Source organism: Chanodichthys erythropterus, chromosome 1, assembly GCF_024489055.1.
Source record: "Chanodichthys erythropterus isolate Z2021 chromosome 1, ASM2448905v1, whole genome shotgun sequence".
Taxonomy (NCBI): Eukaryota; Metazoa; Chordata; class Actinopteri; order Cypriniformes; family Xenocyprididae; genus Chanodichthys; species Chanodichthys erythropterus.
The window spans coordinates 13,122,084-13,132,673 of record NC_090221.1 but is presented as its reverse complement, the minus strand read 5'-3'; the positions used below and the strand labels follow the sequence as shown (position 1 = coordinate 13,132,673).

Here is a 10,590-nt window from a genome sequence, read left to right as displayed (position 1 = left end):
TAGTTACATTAGAACACCTGGAGAGTTAAAATGTACTCTTATACATAGCACTTTTTGACACTGTTTCAGTGCTTTTGAACACCTGCAGTGTAAACCTAGAACCTTTGCTGAGCTTATTATTTAACACTTGGAGAGTACAAATGTACTCTAAAGCCAGTACTTTTTTATTTACAGTGTTTCAATAGTTTCCAACACCTGCAGTGTAAACCTAGAAACATCAGTGAATGAAAAATACTCCAAGTTAGTGCTTTTTATGTCTGTTTTATTAAACAGTTCATGGATGTGCAAAAACCACAAACTCATACAAACGCATGTACAGGAACCACATACTGATAATCTCGATCAAAACCTTAAGTAGTTTGCAGATCAAACGGCTTAAAGAAGTGCAATTTATCAACTTTAAGCATGGAAACATTCTGATCATTTCCCTGCGTCACATGAAAGGAATGAAAATGCTCTGCAAAACAAAGTGTCTGAAAGTCCTCTGTTACAAGAAAATATTCTCGATTAAATGCAATGATGTCTTTTATCTGACTAAATACAGGCAAATCGTCCTCTTTGTCTGTGCAAACTAAAAGGCCTGGACGATACTCAGTTCAACATTTGAACGGTAACAAAACTAGACTTGCAAACAAAGCATCTGAACATCATAACTCTTTAGTTGAGGAGCTTAGCTCTTAGGTCCTTGACTCTGGGAGTTTCGTGAGAATGACCTACATCAATGTTGTAGATGGTGGTCTGCACAAATGTGTACATGCCATTTAAGGCCTGGTCATAGGAGATGCCGAAAACATAATGTGCTTTGAACAGTTCATCAAAGGCTGACAGGGAAGACTTGCCCTTGCAGGGAAGGAGATCACCATCCAATGCAATGTAGAACTCGTGGATGTGCTTTCTTGTCGTCCCAACTGCCAGGATGTAGGGCTGCCTCCGCTGGTTTGGACCAGAGTGCTCCTGAAGGCTGCGACATGACTGTAAGATAACAATAAACTGAAATGAATCTACACTGAACATCACATTTTGATGGATAAGTCACACTCTGATAGAACCCTTTGATGGCACAGTTAGCTTTCCCATGCAGGATATATTTAGCATGTGATAAGGCAACCAAGGTTTTGTACCATGGTCACACAAAGAGAGGGAATTAAACAGAGAGGTCATCAATGTTGGTTACCTTAGCACATGTCCCTGCAAACTCTAATACGTTGGAAAGACAAACAGACAACTGAAAATAAGAATGAACCAGCACAAGACTGCGGTCAAAAGAGTGAACCCCACTCTCTATTCGCTATGCACTTCCAGGAGGCAAAACATGAATTATCAGACTTAAAATTCTGTGGATGTGGCATTGAAAAGAAATAGATTAATAATCTGGGGGTTAAACTATTGCCTTTTGACAACGGCTATTGCCATTAAAGATCAGGACACACTGACCTTATGAAATTTGACTACACGGTCCACAGCTTCCCGGGTACTGATCTTTACAGCTCCCTTCTTTCCACTTGGAGGTGGTGGCAGTAGGTAGACCAGCAGTAGCAGTGAGGCCATGTCACTATCCCAACCTGAGAAGGCAGAAGCACCTGCTTAAAGCATGATATACACCTAACCAAAACCTTTGATACTACATCAATATTAAAACTCAAAAACTCTTTTCAATAAAAATTCTAGTTCTGCAACTAACATTTTTTTTGATAATCGATTAACCTGTCAATTATTAATCAATTGGTTGGATTAAAAGTCCAAAATATCAAGGAAATTTTATTCTGCACAATGCTCTCCTTCAAACATTGTGCCAATTGAAGCCTATGAAAATGGTAGTAACTTAATCTACGTGGGCTTCAGTCAAGGGTTATTGCGCTTCCATTCCCACTGCCGTTTGATTGATACACGGACTTGCGCTCATTCAGTGAAGTTTACAAAGATTCAATTACTGTCAGGACTTTGTGTAAAATGCTGAGGAAAATGCTTTTTACACCATTGTGAAGTGACATCACTGACTGGAATTTTCCACAGTGATGTCACTATTTGTCATGGTAAATAAATTAAGTAAGTCGACATTTGAAAGATACACACCAGATTCATGTAAATTATTTACCTGGGACCTCGTCATCCTCATCAGTGTTCTCCTCTGCAGACTGGATGAGATGCTCAAGCAGGGGTGTCTTGCTGATGTCCTTGGCTTGCTCTATTACTTTGGCCTTCAGGAAATCCCATTTCTCAAGGAGTTTTGATGAAGTCTCAGCTCCAAACAAAAGGTCAAAGTCTTGCGCCACCTAAAGGGGAAGAAGCAAGCATATGTGTATTTGATGATGGTGGTATAGTGGTAGGTGACCATTTTCATCTTTGAGCAGCTGTTCTTGACATTGCAAAAACAAATATGCTTACAAAAAAAAAAAAAACTTACCAGGCCTTTTGTGTCAAGAAACCTTGGGAACACAGTAAGCACTGTGCTGCATTGCTCAGGATCATGAATCAACTTTTGCCGGTGCTGGAAAGTTTCTCTCATTTTCATGAAGATCTGTTCGTTGTCTGTGCTGTGTTTCAGTAGAGATATGGCCTCACGACACTGGTCTCCCTCCAACTGCTGCACTTTAGTCACATCTCTCTGTAAGTTTGGTCCGCTGCTGCCTGTAGTGTGAGAGCTCCTTCTCCTACCCCCATTGGTACCGCCATTGCTGAGTTCTCGCTGTGTGTTTTTAATCTTCCAGGCAATGTAGCCCTCATTGCTGTCTATGTCAAAAAAGTGTTCCTAAAGACAGTATCAACAAAGATGGAAATGTATAAAAAAACAGTTTCAGCATGAACCAATAGAGATCTTTAGAAAAGAAGTGTTAGACTTCTAAAATGCACCAGAACATTATTCATTTGTTTATTAAGATTAACCTTACTTTTAAATTTGTACTCACATAGCCTTTTTTGGAGTAGGGATCTTTTAGAGAGGGGAACAGTGTTACTATCCCCAATGCATACTGTGCTCTTTTATCCATAGGGGGAGCACGTCTGTGGAATAAATGTTGTGTATTAAAACAAACACACTGGAAAACCTATGATCTGCGCAAGGCCACAGCTCATTGGCAACAGTTGTCATTTAATGATAATCACCTATTTGATTACAACTACCAAATCTGCAATTGAATACTATGAATATACACTTTACCAAATCATGCACCATAAAGCATTTTACTTACCCATACTTTTCAAACATTTCAGCAACAACAATGCTGACGAGATCACGGCGTGCTCGGTCCTTCATCTCTCCTGTCATTGCATATTTTGCAAGGATTTTCTCCCCTCCAGGCTTTTGTTCCAGAATTCTTTTGACAAGCTTGACAACAGGTTTACCAAAAATGTTATGGTAACAGTAACAGGTAAATGTAATGTTTACAACATAAAGTGAAATGTTCTGAAAAAACATCACCTCTTTGGCTTGTGAAGAACTGTCATCAGTATGTAGACTTTTTGGGGACATCACAAAGGCGTCATCAATGCGCTGTCTTTTTGGGGACATCAGAGAAGCATCACTGTCCGATGAGGGTGATGATAGTGACAAGGTGTCTGTGCACGAGGACTGGATGGGAGAGTCTGAAAAGGGCAAAAAGATCATCATTTAAAAAAAATATTTCAGTCAATGTTTCCACAGGTTTAAGTGAGGAGAGGTTAAAAAAAGGCATGGTGAGACTGCTTACAGGAAACTTTTTTTCTTTGTCTTCTATAAATTACATGAGTTTTGGTAGTTAATGTGGCCAGACTTTAAGCAGTTTAGGCCATGATACATTAACTACTAGATGGCAAGACTGACTGTTTTTTGAGAAGTACTCGGGTCAACAGTCTTACCGGCTAATCCATTTTAGGGTTGGGCGATGTCCCCTAAATTGGCAGTTGACGATGTTTACAGTAATCGTGATGGACGATGATATCGTCGAGGGTGGGGGGTGTATTTTAATTTTTCGTTATTATATAATTATTAATCATTATTTAACTTTATTACTTTATTTATCCCTTTGACGCGTACGATCACACCGGTGTGATTAGAACGTTCAGTGCAGTGCATCACGTGATCAATTGCCAAATTCAAATGTGCGCGTCCATCTCTAAACCAGTGCGCAGCACTTTTGATATATCACAAATATGCAGTGTTTTCAACCACATGTTTATTTTAGGTTTCGGATGTTTAAATACATATAAGATGTTGTAAATCCAACAGAACCTGCGGCACAAACTAACATGGCGACGCCCATAACATGTATAGCTCAACTAACTCAATCATTATAAAATTGTTTAAACAGCCAAACACATCCACTTTCACATATTTGACAATTGGAATATCAGATATTTCATGTTATAGTTAACAAATTAGTGAATATTTTGAATAAAAAAGCAAAACTGAAATAAAAGCAGATCATCAGTCATACAGCACTGCGGTGTGTGACATGACAAGCAATGATGCGTCACCATGGAAACAATAAAGTAATACGTTCTAAATAACGGTTGCCTTGAAAAACTCACGCTGGGGGGTCAGCCAGAATGTTTTAAACTTACGTGCGAAAGGGTTATTTTATTTCCCAACTAATGACTCGTCTGGGCTTTCCAATAGGTTGCACGTGAAGGGAATAAAAGGGGCGGGGGCGTGGCATCACGATGGTGTCTCTCCATCGTGATGTCAGTCAGCCATCATGATGGACGATGATATCGTCCATCGGCACAACCCTAATCCATTTTATCTCAAATGTAGTTTTTCACATCCTTATGTGAACACTGACAGATAAGAGATAAGGTTGGAAATATGCAAAGTGGTCCTTTAACAGAGAAAGCACAAATCGGACATTGGTGAGAAGCTACTGTTTTGGTTTTGTGATAGCAAATAAATTACAATGTTAACACATTGGTATTGTTACCCTGCAATGTACACTGTAGTTGTGCAACCATTTACCAGAAACTGAAAGAACATTAACAATGGTCCACAGGATGTCTGCTTTTTCCTCCAAGATGTCGCTGAAGACCTCTTCATCAACCTCTGTTCCACTGTCATCCAGCACATACATGTTTGTCTCAGGGGGTATGCTGAACTTTGCTTTAGCTTTGAATACAGAAAAAAACATAAGTTGTTGTGTTACGGTTAGAAAGTGGGAGAAAAATAATGTTTTTAGCACTATTTCTATCTTAACCCCTTAACTGTCACCGTCCCACAGGTGGGACGTTTGCCATTACATATTTAAAACAGTAATATTCTATACTAAACCTAAACGAATCTTGATAAACTATATATCATTTGAAAGCTTAGAATCTCTAGTTTACATATTTGGTGACTGATTTCCAAAATAAATTACATAGGAGCAGTAATTTATCAATTTGCAACAAGCATATTTTCATACTCATAAGGCATGTTCAGACCTTTATTTTGAAATTGCAATGAACATGAAAAATCATTAAAGATTGGTTGAAACATGTTTGTTTTCATGCCAAGAGTTCAAAAGATAACATCCATTCAATTTTTTGAGAAAAAAAAGGTCTGAAAATGTTTTTAATAGGAAAAAAAATACATTTATGATTGTGGCGCCGATCTATAACCTAGGCCTACATACATGTTATTTTTATGTTTATTAGAGGCTGAATTCATATCAAATTCTGCCAAAATTCCCATACTACTTCTATATAGGATGTCTACTTCATAAATTGTATGAAAATAATGGAAATATATGGTTCAGATCACTCAAACCATATATGGAAATGGAGGCGCCTTTATATGGTCAGTAATGGAGCTTGGTTGTCATCTAGTGAAAAAGTGTGGTACTGCGCCCAAACAAAATCTTACTGAAAGCTCATTTTTTGAGATATCAACCTGAAATTTGGAACACAACTTGTTCAGATTTTTGGCTTTGATTTCCTTGCAGCTTTAGAGTAAAACTTGTTTTGTAAAATATATATTTTATGTAAAATATAAAATATTATATTTTTACATTTTACATTTTCATAAACATAAACTTCTATAACTTTTTTCCTGTTTCACTTACATAAGTTTTCACATCTACAATAATCTGCCAAATTTCATCTTTAAAACAAGACCAGCCTTTTGTCTACACTCCAAAGTATGCTTGAATTACAACCATTTAAGTTTGGATAGTGCATTTTCTTGTCTAAAAAAAAAAAGTGGGGGTGACAGTTAAGGGGTTAATGGGCAAAGCTACGGTAGACTAGCATGGTGCTAAGAATAAAATTTCATATAAACGTACATCTAAACCAGTGGTCGCGTAAGACTTTCACATTGTCCTTTATTTTGATGGATATGGTCGTAAAAATTGCACCTTAATCTATTACTCCATTTTAATTTTCATATTTTAATTCTAAGACATTTAATAGCTTTCGTTTTAATTTACATTTTAATTTTTAATCATTCATGAACTTACAAGATATAGGAGCATATAGGCTAGATTATGCATTTTTTAATATATGAAGAGTCACTTTTCATAGTCAGGGTTTGTACAGATTTTGAAGAGTTTAATTTAAGCACTTTTCAAGCATTTTTAAGGTCCCTAAATCCATATTCAAGCAGCAACAAAATTAAAGCATATAAATAGTATAAACAGCACCCCTTTAGAAAACTACAATCTAAAATATTAGAATCTTCAATATAAATACAACTTATATTAAATCACTCTTTGGATACTTTTTAAAAATATGGTTATATTTTTGTATATTTGTTGTCAACTGTAAATTAGGTTGAGTTTTTTGTAGATGGTTGGAATAATAATAATGATAATAATGAGTATATAATACATGAATAGCTTTCGTAAATACCTTAAAATATTATTTTAATAAATAAACATTGTTTGGACACGTGAAAAACAGTGTTTAAGTGTTATCAATAGACTATTTAACTGAATCTAAACATATTCAACCAACACTGATTTGTTTTATTTATTCTTGTCAGTGGCAGCTCTATTAGTCTGTATTTACACAGTAAGACATGATGCACAGATCTATACTGTCATATAAGATTTGTTTTGTCACGCCCGTTGCTATGGTTACTACTATCACGGAACGATTATTTACAGAACTCACACTGGTAAAAGCGGTGGTCACTCCGAAAGTTTAGTCCTCTAAGCATCATGAAAAACTAAACTTTCGACTGGCTACAATGCATACAATGCTGCAGACGTTAACATTTAAACTTTTGCTTTTGTAAACAGAAACCAGAGTGCTTACACAAACGTGCACGACGGAAAGAACACCCCCCTCCCTACATTACATTTATATATTGATTCGATATTAATTAATTTCATAATGTTTTTAAAGAATTCAGTCAAATTCATTTGTCTCCGATTACCTTTGGAATGGCTGGTAAAGGCTTATTCTCCCATGGCGCTCACATCAGTGTGTTTCTTACATAACAGGATGCCTTTCAGTCTGTTGATCGTCGATGCAATCATTTTTTGTATTTATAATCTTCTCTAGGCAGTCATCGGTACAATTACAGCAAGCAACAAATCTTAATGCAGATGTTTGCGCGCCAGGCGAACACGAGGCGCCAAATAGGCCTAAATGGAATTACACGAGACCTGCTTCGTAACAGAGGGTGCCTCATGACATTAAACAAAAAAATAAAAAATAACGATTGTCAGTCGGTTTTATTTATATTTTTAGTTACATCTGACGTCATGAAGAAATAAATTAAAGTCAAGCATTTTCCAAACTTTCGAGACTTTGTAGGAACCCTGATTCGACCTTCAGATGTTTCCGTCACTGCTAAAAAAATCAGTCAATGAAGGAAAATATTCGGTAAACAAGACCTCTGATCTAAACTTCAATTATAAAGAGAACGAAGAGAAGAATGCCATTAACATTAACTTACCCTCCCTGAGAAATGCTGGATATGATGCTCCATTGAGTTTGATGTACTTCTTTCCTTGGTACTGCACTTTGAAAAGCATTGCTGTAGTTTCTCACATATTACTAAAACATAAAAAATACAACTGGTTTACTGAACACGCACAATACCAAATGTAGTGCAAATAAAGTCAGACTCAATCATTTCAGACGGGAATCTGTAACGTTAGCTTTCAAGGCTAGCTAACGTTAGTCAATTTAGCCTGCACAAGGCGGGAGATTGGGAGCGGCAGCTAACGTTACAAATGATTGCTGCAATTTCATTTAATGGTCAACGACAAAAAATTACCACTAAAAAAACAGTTTTACCAGATCTAACATTCACAATTACTTTAGCTACCATTGGTATAGTAAGTTAGCTAACGTTAAACTAAATTACAAAACGTCACACCTCTTCTACTTCTACATTAGCGCTTTTAGTGTTTTAGTTATGATAATTAAGACAATAAGACAAACAGGAATATTCGGCATGATTAACTTGGTGATTTCTTACCTACGGTCCCGCAGAATCAAAATGTCGACGATTTCGGATGTCAGTTGGAAACTGGTGTCCATGAGGCTGCGTCATGATTCAACCAATGACAACGCTTAGTCCATCTGATGACGTATCGAAACCTAAACTCATGTGCGGACGGGACAGCAACAGATTGACTCTCAAAGAGTTCATCATCCCACTATAACACTACAACAGCTCCACATCAACACTGAACCAATACATTAACACTTGAGAGTTTCTGGTGAAGCCCAGTTTACTCCAAAGTGTATAAATTTTACTCTGGTCATCAAAACTCTGGGATTTTAACACTCTGACATTTGCTGTGCAGAGTGTGTGTTAAGTTTTAGCTCAAAATACCCCACAGATAATTTTTTATAGCATGTTAAAATGGCCACTTTTTGGGAATGAGCAAAACGCACAGCTTTAGTGTGTGTCCCTTTAAATGCAAATGTCTACGAAGGCGGAGCTTAAAGACCTCATTCTCTGGTGTCAGGAGTCGGGACGCACTTACTAAATAATGTCAGAAACTGAGAATATATGCTGCATGGAGATAGAACAGGTTTAGTTTAATTACATTTATAAATTATGTTTTTATCTTGCTTTTATCCATTATTAGTACAAGCCTGTTGTACCGGACACGTCTGAATAAGTCAGAGTTTTATGATGTTTATTGTACATTACACAAAAGATGAAGCATCCATTTTCACTTCAGAAAATCACTGTGTTTTGCATTCTATTGACCCTCGTTCACAAAGCAGTCTGTTGTAAAATGATTTGTGCAGACATAAACAAATGTAGGTATATGGGGGCTCATTCTCTTCAAAAACAAAAACATCCACTATGTCTTCAGCAGCTCAGAAGTTGGGAGTACATGGAGACTTTTATGTTCACTCTTAAGCCGAGTTCAGACTGCACGATTTCCCAAGTAGTCGGGTCACTGTTCTTTTCACACTGCATGACTTTACAATAGGAAGAATCGCCGACAACTCTGTCTGGCACGCAAACTACGTTTCACAACCAAACACACGCGAGATGTGACAAGGAAACAATGCGATATCACGCTTGCAAGACCGGAGTTCTCACGTGAGACTGGGATTATTATTAAAAATGGTAGCCCGCAAGAAGCTTGCAATATGAATTGCCTGTGCGCTGATTTGCAGCGAAAACAAGAAAAAGACATAGACCAAATAGACCGAGAAGAAGCCTTTTTCTGAAACAAAGCCATGCTTGCTGATATTGTAGTCTATAACTCCTCCCCGAACTCCATGCTGCTCTGTATCTTGCTCTCTCATTGGCTGTCGGTCATCGCCGATGTAGTTTTCAGTCAGAACACTTTTCACACAGCAGGATTTTATTAGCATGCCAAATATTTCACAGGTGTCTGCGACTCGTTGGCAATTCTCTCAGATCGCGTCTTTGCTCATTCACACTGAGTGATTGTCACTCGCGTGAACGAGCACCGATTTACCTGCGATTTCAGGCATTTGTCGGCGATTTCTCAAAACCTGTCGGCGAGCCAAAATCGGGGCTAAAATCATGCAGTCTGAACCATAGACTGTAAAAAAATATGGACGTAGCGTCCGTGACGTCACCCATAGAGTTCTGAACAGCAGTTTTGACGCCTAAATGAGGCCGTGGCCATCTTAGCTGCGCGTCACCGCACGTCACTCCCGGATAACTGAAAATGGGTAAAGAGGCGGGGAGGTGGTTTGAGCTGATGTGATTGGTTGCTGAAACCACGCCCGTCTAGCTTGACGTGACCATGTTAGCAGGCAAAGGAGCTATCTATCTATCTTAGATACGATCTAAAATAATAATGAAGACAAGTTTTATCATCAGAACGTTCTAAAGGTTTACTGTCAATCTACGGTGTTTCTTTAAGATATAGATGCTCCAACACCAGTAGTGTTGGGTGTGCAAATAACAACATGGAAAATCAAATGGGACTTCATACCTTTATAATGAAATAGAGATCGCGAGATGAATCCAATCTGTTGCACTTGGGTAAAATATGAGTGTCCATTGCAAAACAAAAAAACATATTTCACACTTCTTCTGAATGATCTGCTCTCTGTCATCGTTCTTCAAGAAAGGATGCAATCTGAACAGCCTTTATGTTGTAAAACTGTATCTAACAAACAAATGAGCCTGTGTCCAAAGTATATTTTTTTCAAAATAGTGCAGCAGTTTTAGTTATAATATCCAAACAG

General features: G+C 37.6%; 1 protein-coding gene across 1 annotated transcript; it reads right to left on the bottom strand.

The window, feature by feature from the left end:
• Positions 1 to 300: 300 nt before the first annotated feature.
• On the bottom strand, positions 301 to 7,988 carry LOC137016979 (uncharacterized). The gene is made up of 9 exons (XM_067380844.1): positions 7,850 to 7,988; positions 4,931 to 5,077; positions 3,419 to 3,582; positions 3,189 to 3,325; positions 2,907 to 3,000; positions 2,405 to 2,749; positions 2,096 to 2,273; positions 1,435 to 1,562; positions 301 to 972 (listed from the first exon to the last, which is right to left on the bottom strand). The coding sequence occupies exons 1-9, from the start codon at positions 7,926 to 7,928 to the stop codon at positions 658 to 660; spliced, it is 1,587 nt and encodes a 528-aa protein (XP_067236945.1). The 5' UTR covers positions 7,929 to 7,988; the 3' UTR covers positions 301 to 657.
• Between the last annotated feature and the right edge of the window lie 2,602 nt (positions 7,989 to 10,590).

Bases quoted from the DNA above. Each gene is read 5' to 3' on its own strand.
- LOC137016979 (XM_067380844.1), bottom strand. From the start codon at position 7,928: ATGCTTTTCAAAGTGCAGTACCAAGGAAAGAAGTACATCAAACTCAAT. The intron at 3,583-4,930 runs GTAAATGGTTGC...TGCCCTTTTCAG, and splicing joins TAATGTTCTTTCAGTTTCTG to ACTCTCCCATCCAGTCCTCG. The intron at 3,001-3,188 runs GTAAGTAAAATG...TTTATTCCACAG, and splicing joins GAAATGTTTGAAAAGTATGG to ACGTGCTCCCCCTATGGATA.